General features: G+C 36.7%; 1 protein-coding gene across 1 annotated transcript in view; it reads left to right on the forward strand.

Annotated features, from left to right (window-relative positions):
* The window catches only part of myo9aa (myosin IXAa), a 568,471-nt gene that overhangs the window by 321,433 nt on the left and 226,657 nt on the right, over positions 1–20,381 (forward strand). Inside the window, 1 exon segment of the mRNA XM_028823069.2 lies at positions 7,728–7,790. Within this exon segment, the coding sequence (XP_028678902.2) occupies positions 7,728–7,790 (63 nt within the window).

The following is a 20,381-nucleotide window of genomic DNA, read 5'->3' on the forward strand; positions in this document are numbered from 1 at the left end:
TTAAAATTATTTGCTACTCTTTATCCCCTCCTCTTAGTCATGCGATCTGTGTAATGCATCTACAGCATTTTGTTAAAACTAAGTGTAACATGTTAGTTAGTTAGTTAGTAAAAGATGACACATTTGATGAAATTAGCTTATTAATGTGGCTTCAATTTGACACCATAAGTATCAAATTGTGTATCGTTGTTTTATGGCATACTGCATCCAGCAGGGGGTGCACGCTCCCTTGGAATGTGTTTCTTAGAGATTGCAGCTTATATTAAGCTAAAAGTCTAAATAAGTGTGTGTGTGTATATATAATATATATATAATTATACACACACACACATACATATGGAGCATGGACAGCCTGCTTCAGATCATCCCATAGATTTTCAATGATATTCAAGTCAGGGAACTGTGACAACCATTCCAGAACATTGTACTTCTCCCTCTGCATGAATGCCTTTGTAGATTTCTGTTTTGGGTCGTTGTCTTGTTGGAATATCCAACCACTGCATAACTTCAACTTTGTGACTGATGCTTGAACATTATCCTAAAGAATTTGTTGATATTGGGTTGAATTCATCCGACCCTCGACTTTAACAAGGGCCCCAGTCCCTGAACTAGCCACACAGCCCCACAGTATGATGGAACCTCCACCAAATTTGACAGTAGGTAGCAGGTGTTTTTCTTGGAATGCGGTGTTCTTCTTCAGCCATGCAAAGTGCTTTTTGTTATGACCAAATAACTCAATTTTAGTCTCATCAGTCCAAAGCACTTTGTTCCAAAATGAATCTGGCTTGTCTAAGTGAGCATTTGCATACAACAAGCGACTCTGTTTGTGGTGTGGGTGCAGAAAAGGCTTCTTTCTCATCAACCTGCAAAACAGATGGTCTTTGTGCAAATTGCACTGAATTTTAGAATGATGTACAGACACACCATCTGCAGCAAGATGTTCTTGCAGGTATTTGGAGGTAATCTATGGGTTGTCTGTAACCATTCTCAGAATCCTGTGCATATGCCGCTCCTGTATTTTTCTTGGCCTGCCAGACCTGCTGGGTTTAACAGCAACTGTGCCTGTGGCCTTCCATTTCCTGATTTCATTCCTTACAGTTGAAACTGACAGTTTAATAAACCTCTGAGATAGCTTTTTGTAGCCTTCCCCTAAACCATGATACTGAACAATCTTTGTTTTCAGATCTTTTGAGAGTTGTTTTGAGGATCCCATGCTGGCACAGGAGAGTCAAAGGGAAGCACAACTTGCAACTGACCACCTTATATACCTTTTCTCATGATTGGACACACCAGTCTATGAAGTTCAAGACTTAACGAGCTAATCCAACCAATTTGGTGTTGCAAGTAATCAGTATGGAGCAGTTACATGCATTAAAATCAGCAAAATTACAAGGGTACCCAAATTTTTGCACAGCCAGTTTTTCACATTTGATTTAATTTCATATAACTAAATACTGCTTCACTAAAAATCTTTGTTCGGAAAACACCCCAGTACTCCAATGTTCCTAGGAAATGAAAGACATATCACTGTTATCTTTTTTTGTTGAAAGTAGAGTAAATTATTATGCAGGCTGAGAGGGGTTCCCAAACTTTTTCATATAACTGTATATATGTGTGTGTGTGTGTGTGTGTGTGTGTGTGTGTATATATATATATATATATATATATATATATATATATATATATATATATATAATATATCTCTATTATAAAAAGAAATCCTGTCCCCTGTCCTGATAGTCTACAATACTTGATTTTTCTCGAAAGATAATTTAAAGACCCGCAAGACGAAAGAGACCTGCCACGGTGCGTCTCACGGGAACATAGAACGAGATTCTTGCAAGACACGCCCTACTTACAAGCAATATCAAAAAAAAACAAATCAGTAGTGTAAAGGCAGTCATGCAGCACACACAGCTCCAGGGCTCAGTGCATATAAAGTGTATAAGGTCAATACGGTAGAAATGAAATGAATAGGGTAGAAATGAAACGTCGATGATTGAAGAAAGAAGAAAGAAAAGCGCTGAGAAAAGAGACTCAAATGCGTTGGACAGAAAAAAGAGCAAAAAAGAATAATCGAGGTGCAAATTCAGAAAATAAGGATAGTAATTATCAGCCCGGAACAAGAGGAATTGAAAAAAAGCACGTCCAATCCTGCTCTTAAATAAATGACAGTGAGTAAAATGACAAAGTAGAATGTCATAGAGATGTTTACAAACGTTGACGCTAAACACATGCAGAGCAGGTTAGAGATTATGAAACCAGGGAAATTAGAAAGGCTCAAAAAATAAAAAAACGTTGGCGCTAAACACATGTGGAGAAAGTTAAAGGATATGAAAGTAGGAAAATTAGAAAATATAAAAAAGTAAAGATCGCAGTAGCGCAAACAAACAAACTGCCTCATTTAACTATGCACCAGTCTAACTTTGGTTTTGCACAATAATTACTACACTATTGCACCTTAACACTTAATTCTACTTTATTCACATAATTTTACTTATTAATTATGTTCTATTATACGGTTATCTTTCGATCTATGACTTTTTGTTAATCTAACTGATATTCTTCTAACTTTGCACAGTTTTTGATAAGTGGATCAGGATGCATTTCACTGCGTGTTGTCCTGTATAACTATGCATGTGACAAATAAAGAATCTTGAGAATTTCAAAAACGGAGTTTACCGCACATGCATTTATTGGTTACTTTGTTAATATATATATATATATATTTATCTGTCTGCTTATTTAAAAACATAAATTTACCCCTGGAGTCAGAAAACGTTCTGTCTAGCCCTTGTACAAAAACCTAGACAAAAGCTGGGGTATCACCTTGGTAAACCCATGTACTTTTGGAACTGTGAGAGGAAAATAGCACGACTTTACAGACAGGAGTCCAATGCAGAACTCTACTTACTTTGTTACTTTGTAAAAAAAAAATTATTAAATGCTGATGATGTAGATCGTTTTGTCTGTGCTGAAATTTCAAACCGAGAAACCTATCCTGACCTCATTAAAAAGATTCAGCATATTGGGACTCGCAAGATTACAAATATTGTTTTTACAGAAGTTCTGAAATAAAAGTGAAACTAATGAAATAGCAACAATTCAAAGAAAAAACAATCTTAAAAGTGTGTATCTGGAAAACCAAATATGGGGGTTCGCGAAGCCCCCTAGTGTGTGTGTGTATATATATATATATATATATATATATATATATATTATAAAAAAAAATCCTGAGAGAGAAAGACAGGAGACGAGACGTAAACTTCACGTTATGATCACGGAAGACACTTAAAAGACCCGCGAGACGAAAAAGAATGGCCACGGAGCGTCTCACAGGGACTTTAAACTTGAGTCTTTGTGCCAAGAGATTGACCCAAGACCGTCTCGCGATGACATAGAACATGAGATTCTTGCAAGTCACTCCCTACTTACAACCAACATCAAATAAGACCACGGGCAGCAAAACATTCAGTCGTCTAAAGGATTTGAGCACACATAGATCCAGGGTCTCACCTCCTATAAAGCGTATAAGGACAATACGTTATAAATGGCTAAGCAAAGAAGAAAGCAGCGCGGAGAAAAGAGATTCAAAAGCATTGGAAAGAAAGAAGAGCAAAAAAGAAAAAGAATAATCTAGGTGCAAATTCAGAAAATAAGGAAAGTAATTATCAGCCCGGAACAAGTGGAATTGAAAAAAAGCACGTCCAATTGGGCTCAGAATTAAAAGACAGACGGTAAAAGACAAAGTAGAACTTCATAAAGACATTCACAAATGTTGGCGCTATACATATGCAGAGCAAGTTAGAGATTATGAAAGCAGTGGAATTCGAAAGGCTCAAAAAAAAATAAAAAAGTTGGAACAATACAAATGCGGAGAAAGTTAAAGAATATGAAAGTAGGAAAATTAGAAAGTATATTAAAAAAAAAAGAAAGTAAAGATTGCAGTAGCACAAACAAACAGAAATTATTACTCGAAAAAGGGAAAATAATCACCACGGACCAGGTGTCATTGGAAAAAAAAAGCAGGACAAAGCGAGGTCAGAAATAAAAGACAGAGTAGAAAACAAAGTAAAATGTCATAAAGAGTTTAAAAAACAAGGGGGCCAAACACATGCAGTGCTGGTTAGAGATAATGAAAACAGTGGAATTCAAAAGACTCGCATTGCAACAGGTACACATATCGTAAATGTAGGAAGGACGGTCCTTGCGTGTGTGTAAACTGTTAACATTTGAATCTGATGATTGCATATAGCGCTGAACTGACCTCTTTGTACTATTCTTTCATCTGCATGTCCCGGACTACAAAAGAAACAACACCCTACAGCAACATGGAGACTGGCAAGATCGGGAAAAAAAAAAAAAAAACACACGGTCACTGATTACAACCGCAAGATGTTATGCAAATGAATATGAATAATATGAATAATATTGCATCCGTGCCACAATGTTGTCTGAAATGTACTATACAGGTCATAAAATGAATAATTCCAAATATCATATATACCTATGTCTGGTTTTTTTTTTTTTGTTTTTTTTTTTTTTTTTTTGACATCACGGGCTATAAGGTGCATACTAATTCAGCGTGAGCAGGAACACTCAATAAAACTGAATAAAAAAAATTAAGTGACGGTGACACACAAAGAAGGCAGATTCAGCAGCGTTTGTTTGTCATGTATGTTTGTATGTATGGGGGGTTTGCGGGGTGGTAGTATGTATCGTGATTGTGACTGAGAGAAAAAAAACTGAAAAAAAAAGGTAACTTTTACAAGTACTATAAAAGTACACCGTCTGTTACAGACGCAAACCAAATGTATGTGTGTACTGTATATTATTAACAATAAGAGCAGCTCACTACTGAAAACGGCAAATATAGAAGCCAGTGGGGATCAAACTGGGGACTCTTGATTACAAGTCAGTAAATGTTATCGCTACACCACAGAAGCTATTGTATCGTCCTTGAACCTTTTGTGAAAGTGTTTATTTGATCTTTGGACTTCAGGCTTCACACATTATATACTTTATGCCAACGTTTTGTCATTTACTAATAAAATGTTTCTGTTTTAACAATGTGTTTACACAGATTATTGTAGAAACGGAACACACATGAAGTGCATTTGTTCCAAATTCCAATCTATTATTTCCACTCTAAAACTCCAGCACTTCACTCCCAGATAATCAAGGCATGAGCTGGGAGAACTTTGTGCATGTTCTGCAGCGGTGGGGGGATGGAATAGCAGGCTGCTTGTCTTTATCGGCACATATACAGGACAAAAGACGCTGACAGAGGGGTGTGAACAGATTTAAGGTGGGCCGGATCTACAAGTTTTTTCGTAGGCTCTGGTAATTCTAGTGTTATATATTGGCTAGACACTCACAATAATACAATTTTCAAAGGAAAACTACTGGCAGAGCTTGCGGTTCCTGCAGTTGGCTGTGGAAACTTTGAGAGTGCGGGTGGCATGGTTCCTAGTTACAGGCAGGAGTGATATCTTCTGTCCATAGGTGAGCTGTAAGGTTCAGTGCCGTTGCCAGAGCTTTTCTCTTGCTCCAAAATGAGAAGATGCACTTGGGCTACATTCTTTTGCTGGTATAAGGTAAATGGAAATAGCACACAGTAACTGTTGACCATAAATTGATCATCGAACCATGGGAAACACCTACTTTCTTTTAACAGCCTGCTTAAATTGTCTCCACCTGTCTCTTCTTATGTCCCTCTCGGGTTACTTACATGGCAGTGATGTTTTCTCCCTGTCAGCTGATTTGCATAGTTTAGATGTTTTCAGCTGTAACGATTCATGGCCTTAGTTACCCATTTTGGTTAAAATAATATAATATGGAATAAACCTCACCGATTACAGATCACAGTGACCCACTTCAAATCTTTGTCTACACACACTAGGAGTGTGAAGTTTGTATTGTCGTACAATAATATTGTTATTGTTGTTTTAACGATGTGCAAGCTGAAATTATTGAGTATGCCACTCACTTTGCAAAAACAATTAAGAACATGCCTTGAGAGTCCACACATTCACTGTCTCATGTAACCTAAAAAGATAGACTACAGTCAGCGCACCACAAGTGAAGCTAGCAGATCTTCCTAAAACTGAGTGAATAAACAGCACCGGAAATAAACAGCCTTGCAATCTACATTGTTAGATTTAATTGCAAGACGTGGATCATCCTCACTTGTGTGGAGGTGGGTTGGCTTTAAAAATACTGAAGTTGCTTAAAAGACGGCAATCTGTGAACTATGTTGGAAATTGTTTCCCAATGAAGACAGCTCGACAAGTAACTTGTTTCACCATCTGCAAAGTGAAATTAATCTAGCATGGAGCCCCATATGTAGGTTTCAGACAAAAAAACAAAAAAAAAACATATTCAAACATACTGTTTTTATTTCTGTATAAAGCTTATGCCTATTGGGCGTGTTTTATTTCGCAAGCCACCTTGGCTGGGTGACCTTGATTCCAAAGCACTTTTTATTTTCTTTCATTATTTAAAACACTCACACAGATCCTCGCCCTGCTGTGATGACACAATGTCTTTCACAGAGTCTTTCACACTGCCGCTAAAAAAGAGATCAGAAGCTACTTGGTGATACCTGAGGTGGACAGTGATGTAAATACACTTGAGTAGTGGAAAACACAAGAAGTACATTTTGTCAAATTGAGGAAACGTTGAACATGTAATTGTGCTGCTGTGGACAGACTGGTGTTTCTGTCACACAACTTGAAGTTTTCTCAATAGAATTTTACAGTTGTTTTATTATTACCGATATCTTTGTACAATATTAGACAGAACATTGTTTAAAAATATTATAGGTTTGGGTGTTTTGGTTAGTAATTTGTTTAAAAATGTTATACATTTGTTTGTTTTTTTTTTTGTATCTTTATGCAATATATTTCAGAACTTGTTTACAAATGCTATAGTATTTCTTTCCTGTACAGTACTTGACAGTACTTTGGATTTTTACACTATAGTACAGTTTGTTAGATTTTTGTTCTTGCTTGTATGCTACACAATTCACCTTACAACAATGCAGTCTATGTTCATCCAGACTATTATGTTCATGCCCTGTAGTTCAATTTTGATTAGTATTTATTCCCTTTCGATTCATGTCTTGTTTACATTAAGGGTAAGTGTCTCTATAAAATGCTGTCATTATAATAGTTTTGTTGGTCTTTTGTGAAAATCCTGTAGGCCACATTGAAATGGTTTATTCATACTTGCACTGTTTGACCTCAGTAGTAGTTTTGTTGGTCTTTTGTGTAAATCCTGTAGGCCACGTTGAAATGGTTTACTCATACTTGCACTGTTTGACCTCAGTAGTACTTTGATGGTGATTTTAATGTTTTTGTGTTGTTTTACTTCAGTTTTAAGTAAATAAATAACACCTGTTTTCCTGACATGTTGCTTCCATTATCTCGTTAGTAAGCTACAATTAATATCCTATTTAAAAGACCAAGCTAGATCAATAAGACTTTTATAAACACATTTTTAAAGAATGCAGAATATTGTCTAATTATCATTATAATCAAACTCATGGAAAATATCGAGACATAATTTTTTTTGCCAATATCGCACACCTCTAACTCACACTAAGTTGATTTGCTAAGCAGATGGCTATATTTTAGTGTAATGAATTGAACCTGGTAGACTACAGGGCAAAGTGATGCTTGTGCTGCTGTTTGCTTACTGATTGTTTTAACTCTTGGTTTTTTTAGGGCATATGTGGAGAAGTATTTGTTGGAGAAGTCAAGACTCGTCTACCAGGAGCACAATGAGCGGTAAGTTGAGCACAGCATTGCCAAAAAATAAATAATCACGTCAGTTGGCTAAACCCGAGATGGCGATGAGTATAAGATGATACACAGTACTTAGAAAAGACAGGATACAGCAAAAAAGCAAAGATTGCAGCAGACATGTATAACATATACAATTTTAGTACTAAAATTTAAAGAGTCACAATAGCAAAGGTTTATAATTTAATATGAAAAATAGGATTATCGGTATTCCAAACACTAAAGCATATAAATATGTGTTGTCAAGGAGAAAAGTAATTCCTACTGTGTTTCCCCGAAAATAAGACAGGGTCTTATATTAATTTTTGCTCCAAAAGATGCACTATGGCTTATCTTCGGGGGATATCTTATATTTATTCATGTACAACGATATACATTTATCCAAATACAGTCATGTCATCTTCTTCTGGAATATCGTCATAACTCTCCACATTCAAACCCTGAATTTCTTGCTACTCCAGCCACTTTTAGGATCTTCCAGGGTTGATGTGCGTGCTTCGATGTTTGATGAATGGTTCAATGTGGTGAAGCAAAATGCTGACATACAAATGCATTCGTGGTGCTTTGATATTCACACGTCGCATATTCCCGATCATAATGACACGATACATTTTAAAGTCTCACATACTATCTTCTGTGCCTTTACAATACCATCAGAATGTACGGCGGCATAGTTGAGCCACAGAGAAAAAAAAATAAAAACATAATAAAAATGTCTATTTTGTGATTAAAGTGGAAATTTCAGCTTTAAACTGAAAATGTCCTCTTTGACCTTGTAGTTTACTTTATCATTAAAGCAGACCATCAGAAACGTCATCGTAAAACTGAGTCAGTTGTTGACAGCAGCAGCAAGCAGCATCGCCACACAGAACACATTAAATTTATAATATTCCAGCTCTCTGCACATTTAGAATTCTTAGATTTATACTTGCATTAAAATATGTATGTTACATTTTACAGATAAATCATTAACTTTGTTTAAATAATGAATACTGCTAATAGTTACACATATAGGGTGCACGGTGGCAGAGCAGTAGCGCTGCTGTCTCACATGCAGTTGCATCCCTTGTGATCCCTGCTTGGAGTTAGCATGTTTTCCTTGTGGGTTTCCACAGTGTGCTCAGTTTTCCATCCAAAGACATAAAGGTTTGGGGATTTGGTGAAGCTACAATGACGCCATTGCATTTGTGTGCTTGTGTTCACCTTGCGATGAGCTGATGCCCCGTCCAGGGATTTTGTTTCTATCTTGCACTGATGCTGCTGGAATGGGCGCATCCCCGAATTGATGGACGTAATCATTTAAAATCCTTTTCAGAGATACTGTGGCAAGGTGTCCTCGGAATTTAATGGATGTTTCGGGCACACGCGTCGCATCACGTGAAGTATAAAACTGGCCTTAGGCACCTTACTTTTCAGCTGATGATCTTGACTAGGGCTTATATTACAGAGCAACCTGAAAATCATGCTAGGGCTTATTTTCAGAGTAGGTCCTATTTTCGGGGAAACATGGTAGCTTAAGGCCATGTCACATTAGATGACTTTTCCAGCAAATGTCAGTTGGAGGCAGTCGGTGGCAAGCTCCTGCGAAGGCCAGTCTCCTAGTCTGGCATACCTAAAGAGTCACTCCAACTATTCTGGAACTTGTTCCAATAAAGTCATGCAGGTTTGATTTTGTCTTTAGCCGTAGGGATGGATCTGTGTGCGTGAGAGCTGCCACCCAATGAGTGCTCATCCGATAGTACAATGTATATAATGCAGAAATGCGAAATAAGGAATGGGTTTGTTTTGGACCTAACAAACAGAATAGAAGTTTGTATGTCCGATGTCTCACCATGTACCACGAATGAATAGAAAGTAAAAAAAATAAAAAATAGGGCTGAGATTGCAGCTGATCTCTCCATACTTGTTAACCCAACGGCAATGGCTACACTAGGCAGTGCGCTATTGGCTGTCAGAATTAGTGGCAGGCATGACTCTGCTGGAAAGTTGTCACACAGTCACTGAATTTGACATGCCCAGTTATTTTCAAGCATGTAAATTGACATGGTCCAGTGATCTGGCAAATCTGACAAAAAACTCCGTCTAGAAGTCATGCAAAGTGACATTGGCTTTAGTTATACAAGTATTTCTACAAATTTTAATTTTAAGTTTTAATTTTTTTATATACTAAAAAGATCTTTCTTCCTCTAATACTTTTTCCTTTTTAGATGGGAAATACCATATTTTTTGCACCATAAGACGCACCTCTGACCATTAGACGCACCTAGGTTTAGAGGAGGAAAACAAGAAAAAAAATATTCTGAACCAAATGGTGTACTAATATGTTTAATAAAATATAGCAGAATAATATTTCAACCATGTAAATTCAACAGCGGTATTAAGAAATATCATCACTGTCATTAACAAATAAGGAGAGACTTTAAGGTTCAAACACTCTTCTAGTTTTATGGAAACCCCAAGAACTCCTCATCGCTAGTGTCAGAATTTATGAAGCTCAGTTGCTCACAATCACTTTGCAGGAGCACGTACCTATCATCGCGCATGTTTGGACCAATGCTCCCTGAAGTTATATCGCCAGTCTAGTCCCATCTATATTTGTAATGCCACAAAGCCCTTCATCTCGTGTTTTGTTGTGGGTTTCCAGTTTGAAAAACGAGAATGCGGTGCAAGCACAGCCCTCGATTCAAAAATTGCTCTGCATACCTGTTTGTCTCGTCTGACAGTAGCTGAAAGGCAGCTTCAGGAAAGAACAGCCTGAAGTAGTCCAGCAGCTGGTAATCTGTCGAGTCCAACAGCAAGCCATACTGTCTTGTGAAGTCCTGTAGCCAGTTTGGCTCCCACGGATCAATGTCTAGGTATTCCTCCCACACGAACCTTGTCATAGGTGCATGGCTGGACGAATGCGCTCAGCTGGGGTGGCATCGGCTGGTGTCCCGATCAGCTGATGCCAGTTCCTCACTCTCTTGGTCGATCTTCTGATCACTCTCAACAAAATCAGATTCTGAAAAATCAGAGTCTGACTCAGTGATAATGCGCAAAACATCGTCTGCTGAGTATTTTGTTTTCTGCACTTGCTTCGCTCCCTCATTAGATGTCAGTGCCATCTTGCCTTTGTTTACATTTGTTTACATTTCGCAACTCACACACACGCAAGGATTAGATGCCGAGTCAATGAGTCTAACATTCCTCCAAGCACAGAGGGAATGCCTGTAACGTAACAGTGAGTTTTGTCGCCCTCTACCCCTGGATGTCGATTTTTGTCAGGTAATACACATCATGGTCTGTGATGCAATATTCGCTCCATAAGACACACAGACATTTCCAACCTTCTTTTGGGGAAAAAAAAGTGCGTTTTATGGTGCGAAAAATATGGTAATATCTTGAAATAAATTAAAGTACCGGTAAATGTGAATGCTTTATGTATTTATTTATTTATTTATTTTATTATACAGTAAATGTGAATAAAATCTCTACAAGTACACACAAATACATATCAACATCACTTCAAGTCTCCTTCTTTAAGCAGAACACGGACCTGAAAAGGATGTAATGCAATATGGGGTAGCAAGTACACTTTTGTTTGCATCAAATGGAAGCCAAAAATTGTCAAACATATTCCAAGAGTGGTGATGTCAGTTATCTGGAGTTTAATTGAAATAGCAGCATCTTCCCAGACATTTAATTTAAGATGATTTTAGTTATTTTTGCAGAAGCATTCCAACCTGGGCCATAAATCCTTGAACTGTGCAGGCACCTGTATGGCTTGAGCTGAGTACCTAATGTCCCTGCAGACAACCGCTTGACTTTCAAGAGCTGCTCAGAGTACATGTTTATGATCAGTAGGCAGACATTTATTTATAGAGCAACATGCATCTTTACTTCCATTGAATCAGATGACAGTTACTAGTAATACAGTATGTTAGCTATTTTTCTGCCCATCTATTCTGAGCATAGCAAGACTTTTAGGAATATTGGGTATCATTTTGTAATTAACTGTTAAAACACAAATGTAAGCGTTTACATTTATTATTTGCTTCCATTTAATTTTTACTTTGGGTTCAATCATACCTTTGTTTTTACAGTAAGCACACTGTACCAATATGAGTATTTTTATTAAGAAAAGAAACAAATGATGTAGCATTCCAATAACAGGATTATACAAAGTTCCAATACGTTCCTAATAATTAAGACACACCTTTTCATAGTTCATTTTTCTTTCTTATTAAAGAATTTCCAATTATTAACAAAAATAGTGCATAATGCTGCACTCACATGCTGTTGTATATATGATAAATAATTTTCCAAGTAGGAAATTCCATGTGAAGACTCCACAAACTCAGAGCTACAAGTCGGGCATTTCAGAGAAAATAAAACCACTCAAATTCCCTGAGTTATAACATAACACAAACATTTCACCTTAAAGTGTATGTTTAATGTTTACTGGGAAAAATTATTTTTCCACAAACATGGTATATATGCATCTGCCTTACAAAACTGTGTTCTAAAGCACTTTCTATAAATAAAAAAAAAAAGCATGTTGCCCGCTTTGATGTTTTACAATGCGGGTATGGGGAACAGGGAAAAGGCTTAAAAACTTATCAAATTCTTACATTTTTTCAAGCCTAGACAGTTGTCAAGTATTGATCCATGCCTTATATGTTTCAGATGTATAGTGTATTTGTGACATCAAAAGGGATCTGGAAATACTCATTTTATCACACATTCCTGGTACTATTTTTGTCATGGTAAGGATATGTTTTCTATTTGCTTCTATGAATTCTCACATAAATACAGAAGTAAGTCAAAACAAAGCCAACCACGTGGCACAAAACGTTTACTGTGATTTGGACTATCGGGAAGAAACCGCCATCTGGGTGGGGTCAAAGTTTGTTGCGCAGGAAGACCAGGTGCTGAGCAATAAGCACACTGCTGCTGTTCTTTTACAATGGTTGAATCTCATAATATTGGTGTTTTTTTATTTAGAAATGACATGTATAATATATAATATATGTGTGTGTATGTGTATATATATATATATATATATATATATATATATATATATATATATATATATATATAATTTTACCGTGTGAACAATTGCAAGACGTGGATCATTACTTGACAACTGTCGTGGTTTGAAAAATGGGCATATTTGGTAAGTTTTCAAGTATTTCCCCTGTATCCCATAGACTGCAATGTAATGTGCCAGTGTGGGCAAGATATTTTTTTAATTTATTGAAAACCATTAACTTTAGAACACAGTTTCACATGGCAAATACATGGATACCATACTTGTGAAGAATTAACTTCAACTTATAAAATACCAAACTTATCCTTTAATCAATTGTATAAAATAAAAAAATATAACCTAGCTACACAAACATGCTTTTTTTCAGTCGTGAACTTGGAGAAAAGTGATTCACATTGGATACGTTAAGTTTGCTCTATGCAATTTATATTAAATTGCTTTTTAGCAGAGCAAATAATAGATGAACAGTGACCTCGTGTTTCCCTGAAAAGTCCAACCAGAATCCCACGTGAACACACTGAAGTAGGAAGGTGATACAGCACAACTGGTAGTTCTGAATAGTCCAATAGCACACAAATGAAGCCTGAGTTGTGTTTAGACCCTTTGAGTTTAAAAGTGACTGGGCATTGTTGCAGTCTGTATCATTCTCCCAATAAGTAACAGTGTTGAAAGACAAGTAGTTATCATCCATTTACTCTTGAAATTCTTTGACACAGTTAATTAAAGACAATTATTTACCTTTTTAGTCTGAAAGAAAGTTATAGCTTATTGTCATTTGCATACAAAAGAAAATGTGTATGGTATTAAGTTTTGTAATGATATTTGACAGTAAAGTAAAAACAATAAAGGTCAGAATACTGAGCCCTGCTGTACACCATTTTGAACTTCTGAAGAGAATGATGGAGTGCTGCAGGCACATTTCTGTACATTGTGCAGAACATAGTAATGTACAGTATATAGCAATGAGAATATTCAGCTTGATAAAGAAATAAATTAGAGTATTATTTCATGGCAATTAAGTCTACCAATCTTCTCTCCAAAATGCTAATTGCCATTGTTAGATTTTTGCCATAATTCTAGATTATGGTCCCTGTGTGGTAGAACTGCATATCCGACACACATCTACCTGAACAGCCACATTTCTGTGATTTGTGTGCATTGTCTCTGTCTGATAAGCTTATTGGTTTTTGTTTGTGAACAACCACCAACATGAAGTTAATCAGTGATGATTGTGCCCACACTGCCTTATCTAATTAACTCTTTTCATAAAATCCGGACATGTTGCATCGAAGGGTAAATCTAATTCCTGTTAGTTAGCCAGGAAAGGATGATGTTTATTCCATCTCTCCCCTTTGACATCCTATGATCAGTTTTCGCAGTGTAAGAAAGTATTGTTGAAAAGCACTATACAGTAATCCCTCCTCCATCGCGGGGGTTGCGTTCCAGAGCCACCCGCGAAATAAGAAAATCCGCGAAGTAGAAACCATATGTTTATATAGTTATTTTTATATTGTCATGCTTGGGTCACAGATTTGCGCAGAAACACAGGAGGTTGTAGAGAGACAGGAACGTTATTCAAACACTGCAAACAAACATTTGTCTCTTTTTCAAAAGTTTAAACTGTGCTCCATGACAAGACAGAGATGACAGTTCCGTCTCACAATTAAAAGAATGCAAACATATCTTCCTCTTCAAAGGAGTGCGTGTCAGGAGCACAGGCTGTCACAGAGATAGAGAGAAAAGCAAACAAATCAATAGGGCTGCTTTTAAGTATGCGAAGCACCGCGGCACAAAGCTGTTGAAGGCGGCAGCTCACACCCCCTCCGTCAGGAGCAGACAAAGAGAGAGAGAGAGAGACAGAGTTTGTTTTTCAATCAAAAATCAATACGTGCCCTTCGAGCTTTTAAGTATGCGAAGCACTGTGCAGCATGTCATTTCAGGAAGCAGCTGCACAAAAGATAGCAACGTGAAGATAATCTTTCAGCATTTTTAGACGAGCGTCCGTATCGTCTAGGTGTGCGAACAGCCCCCCTGCTCAATCCCCCTACGTCAGGATCAGAGAAAGTCAGCGCAAGAGAAAGAGAAAAGTAAACTGGGTAGCTTCTCAGCCATCTGCCAATAGCGTCCCTTGTATGAAATCAACTGGGCAAACCAACTGAGGAAGCATGTACCAGAAATTAAAAGACCCATTGTCCGCAGAAACCCGCGAAGCAGCGAAAAATCCGCGATATATATTTAAATATGCTTACATATAAAATCCGCGATGGAGTGAAGCCACGAAAGGCGAAGCGCGATATAGCGAGGGATTACTGTACAACAAAAGCATCAAAACACTGGCCTAAGGCTATAATATTGCTGTAATTACCAAGATAAGCCTGTTAGCATACTAACATATGAAAATTAAGTTTCAGCTAAACTGTTTTTTTGTATTTAATGTTAGCTCCCTCTGTTTCTACAGATATCAGCATACTGTAATATAAAATAGATTGTAATCTTATAAATTAATCATACTTGATATACGTTTACCTAGCAAACATTTATCTTCATATTGTTTTCAAAAGTCTTTTCATTAAGTTTGTTGTATGTGAGGTTTTAAGTTATTGACCTGAAACATGTAGACATGCAGCATTTAAACTTATGGTTCTTAAACTTATGCTTAAATTTCATTTAATTATGTTGTGTATGCTGCCCAGGAGCAGATACCATTGCATACAGTAGTTGTCTTTCATTGAGAAGCAACCAGCCCTTTCAAAAGCTAATTTCTGAATCAGTACGCTTAATCCAGACCAGAGTCACTAGGGGAGCTTATCCCAGCTAGCATAAGGTGCTAGGCAGAAACAAACCCTGAACATTGTTCCAGTCCATCGCATGGTGAACACACACTAACACACCAAACAAACAGTAGGGCCAATTTAGCATTGCCAGTTCACCTGACTTGTATGTCTTTGGACAGTTGGAGGAACCTGAAGCAGCGAGACACAGGTAGAACATGCAAACTCAATGCAGGGAAGACCCAGGATCCTTACTTTGAGGCAGCAGTGCTACCACTGCACCACAGTTGTTCAGACTAAAAAGGCATAACATCAACCGTAAGGCAGTATGTAAAGTGTATGCACTCATCAGATTTGAAGTGCTGGCTACAAACACAAATGCTGCTATGGCATATAAAAAATTGTTCCTTTACCTGTTTTGGTCAATTTTATGTGTTTATTCTGTGGGAAAGCTGCTGGAACTTAGGCAAGTATGTTTTGTTTAGAATCTAAAAATCAGTGACAATCCAGAAGCTCTTGTTTTACGATTCTGTTTTTATTTGGGATAACTAGAAGGAAGTTTACCCATCACTGATGCCTCATGGAAGAAAAAAATAGGGATGTGTGAAAAGGGCTAATTGCAAGAATATACCTTAGATAAATACCAGCAACTACAATTTGTTGAAACATCATGTCCTTGATACCCATTATTTCTCACTGAATCATGAACACATAACTGATCATATGTTGTAATTTTTCATTCTGATATTTGATGAGAGAGATAAGTAAAGAGTATGCATTTCAATATTGTTAACGCTTACTTTATAATTCTCATACTATAATATGATGATGATGATAATAATAATAATATTGCATTGCATTTGCAAGCAAACCTAATCCAACACCATTTCTATTAGCCATGTTTGAATTTTTTTTTCTTTTTAAGGTACAAGTGTTGCAGTTTTAAGTTGTAGTGGCCAAAGTTGGCATAATGCTCGCACATAAAAATGTATACATTTTGTATATTGTGAAAAGGGAAAATTTCTAGAAATAATAATAGTCAGTGAGGGGTTAACATCATATAATAATATGATCTGTTACTGTACAGTATTTGTGCCCTTCCATGTCTTTCAGTGATTTTTTTGGTAACTTGAGATTTCAGAGACACTCCAGGAGCAATTAGGAAATGAAATCCCTCTGGCTCCCCGTTTTTGGTGACACAGCTAAAAATATTTTCAAGGTCACAACTGAAGCTTTCATGATTGAGAAAATAATATCTAAAATATTTCTATTGTACTTTTTTTTGATAATTCTATCTGGAATAACAGATGTGTTTATCAGGATTCTGTGGAACTGTGACCTTCTGTTTCATGTAAAAGAGGCACTGAGATTCATATGTAACTTTTTATCATATAAACATTTTTGTGTTGTATTTTCACACTAGAACAGACAAAATTGTATTATCTGGATAAGTCTGGGTATGAACATGCATCATAACCACATCTTAAAGTCCTGTGGCAAAATATGAAGGAACATAACCAGCAATGTAATAAGCATCTTAGCACAATGTATTTAAAATAAACACAATATACAGTATATTTAAAACAAACACAATATACAGTATATAAATTATATAAAGCAGTGTTTTCTGACTAAATTAAGAAGTTTCCATCTTCAAGACTGTCTTTACAATGATCAGGGTATCTTTCTGTGTTTACTCATGGTTAATGATTTTTTTTTTTTATTGGGCAAATTTGTGGGGGTACATCTGATAAGATAATTAAGTGTGCAAGTGGCTCAATTTGCTGAAGTTTTATATGAAAGCACATTTAGGTGATATCTGCCTGGAACTTGAGAGTATGCCATGTGGTTAGATGCATCCCTGTTGATAACTGTAAAGAAAAATTCTGATATTGATTCATTTTTCACTATGCAGCTTTTGTGCTTTATTATCTACTAGCTGTGGTGCCTGTCTACAATGGGTTAAAATCTTAAGTAATCAATGGAGACCTCAGTGTTAACACTTGAAGTGCACCATGGAATGCATGTGTCTCTGTTAAATGTCATTTGGTATGGATTCGTAAAAGCAGTGTTAATGTTTGTGTTGTACCATCAATTGGAATGACAAATGCCATGCATTTTATTGCTAAAATGTACATGATGCATCATCTTTTACAATGACAGAGACATAGCGACCAGACAGACTGATTGACTGACTGACTCACTCACTCTTAACCTTTTTATTAAAGAGGTCTTTCCGTGTCAAATCAACCAATGGCCTATGCACTTTGGACTCATTCTCCAGAAATTTCCAGGTGTGCCCATGTTAGTCAGAACACACCTTGTAAAATTGTTTTGATGTAAGATCAATACTTTCTAAGGTACAGCCAGTGAAATTCAAACATTTGTTCCAGATGACCCTGCATGGTCAAAGCAGGCCCTTTGAGTTTTGGTTTTAGACATGTTTAGGCCTCAGAAACACATATTTGTAACCAACACTGACTTTTGATTTTTGTTCCTTATTCAGATAACTATATAGGCTTTCTAAAAAAGCAATAAACAGAAACGTTAACAGTATCAGGGTTTTAACAGCAGACCTCTCAAATCCAAAAAAATCATTTTGGATTTCATTTTCAAAGCACCCTAATGGCACGTGGGAATGTGCATATCATTTTTTTTAAGAGTTTTCATTTGTTCTTCATTGTTTCTTTTTCAAAATACAAGCCTTACTTTTCTTATGCAAATCTTTCATGTTTATTTTCAAGCTAAACATATGCTGAATATGCCATGTGTCAATAATGGTAATCATTGAGTTTTTAATCAGTAAGTTATCAAAAATGTCACTCTTTTTTCATATCAAATGACGATCTCCTATCTCACGTTGCTGAACAGAGAATGTGAAGAGAGTTAATTGACTATCCGAATATTCACCACTGAAGCAGCAGCTGTGATCCTGCCCTTTCAAGATCACTCCTGATGGATTAGATGTTTCCCAGACATTAGATCAGTGTCCTATTGGAGGTTCTGTTGAGTGCATGTATGATGGAAAATGCTGAATTGGTGTGGTTCGTGACAAGAGTGAAGTGGAATCAGACATCCTGATGTTTCATGCATCCAAACTATCCTGTACCGTCCTTGGACGATATTTGTTGGGTGGCATTACAGTGTGTCATTGCACTTCTTCGTGCACCTACAGCGGTCAGTGGGAGGCAGTACTTTCTTGATCTCAAAGACAAAGATGCCCTACACTCCACACTTTAATTGGAACAGAAATTAAATGGGTCACATTTCTGCTGCGGCAATACCAAGATGTTAACATTTCATTATAACTACTGTTGTATTTAACGATGAATCAAGCAGCTGCTGTTATGCTTAATGTGCCTTTGGTGATTTTTTTTTTTCCATTAATCCCATACCCAAGTTAGTGATGAAAACCTTGATGATTGTCATTACTGACTATTGGTGAATTCAAACCATGTTTAGAGTGGAAAATAAAAATGAAATATTCACATAAGAAAGTAAGACTTGTTTTTTTGGGAAAGGGACCATGTAGGATACAGAAAAAATAATTTTAAAAATGTCTGGACATTCCCACAGTGCATTAAGCTGGTCTGATAATTAGACCTAAAATGATCTGATGATCAAACGCTGATGCAGTTTTTTGTTAGTTTATAACTTCTGAAAAGCCCCTTGTTGGTCTCTAAACATGGAAAAAATTTCAGCAGGTTGTATCAGTAACAAGTATGCTTTCTAAGAGCCTAAACATTGCAATGCCAAAGACGCAAATATTGTTTTTTCTATTTTTGAAGGTCTACTCTTACCAAGTAGTGTCATCTGGACCAAACATTTTGATTTTGTTACATACTACACTTATGAAGGTACCAGTATGCAAAATTCGAACCTGTTATTTGGTTTAGTTCTTGAGATATGGTCTTGTGAAATTGATGAAAAAATAAAGCAGTGTCAAATTTGACACTACTCTCCCCTTACAAAATTGGCTGAATCTTAGAAGGCATTTATCTTACATCAAAATAAATTTTACAGGGTGTCACCTGGATAACATGGGTTCGCCTGGTATTTCTGGAAAATCTATTTCTTTGACATGGAATGACCAAAAGTGGATTTTTTGGTAATGAATCTTTGATGAATGATGTTATCCTCCTCCTTATGGGGCCTTTGTGTTATTTTTGAGATATTTATTATTATTTTGCCAGCTACCTGTTTCTTGGCCTGCTCCAGCTAAACCCAGTAGGTAGGCAGTCTTAGGGGCCTGGCTACAGTCAGGCGAGTTTCTGCTGGAAATACCAGATGGTGGTCTAGCTTGCTTCCTAGCTTGTTTTTGACACCTTTTCCATTTTGCCTTGGAGAAAACTCCTTTATCATCACAGAAGAGCACTTAGATTATACTACAGAGTACTGGTGAAATGGATTCTGGCCAAACAAATCATCCTACCTCAACCATAAACCAACATGAGTATACTGCACAAGCTAAAGCATGTATACTGGCATGAATATTTAGTCCCAAATCTGAAAGTTGGTAGTGGTGTAGTGTGGCGTTTTGACAAAATACGGTTACTCATTTCCTGAGGAAAGAAGGTTGTCACTATCTAAACAGCATCTGAAGTCACCTAGTGGTTGGAAGAAGAAGCCATTCTTACAACATAGCTTACTTAGTCTCCCAATGTGAACTCCATTAAACCTTTTGGGAGGTTCTGAAACAAAGTCTCTGGCAATGCTTTCTACCTTCAAGAAGGTGACAGATTTTTTTTCCTAAATAAATATTTAAGATATCCCCTG

The sequence above is a fragment of the Erpetoichthys calabaricus genome, chromosome 17 (genome assembly GCF_900747795.2).
Source record: "Erpetoichthys calabaricus chromosome 17, fErpCal1.3, whole genome shotgun sequence".
Taxonomy (NCBI): domain Eukaryota; kingdom Metazoa; phylum Chordata; class Cladistia; order Polypteriformes; family Polypteridae; genus Erpetoichthys; species Erpetoichthys calabaricus.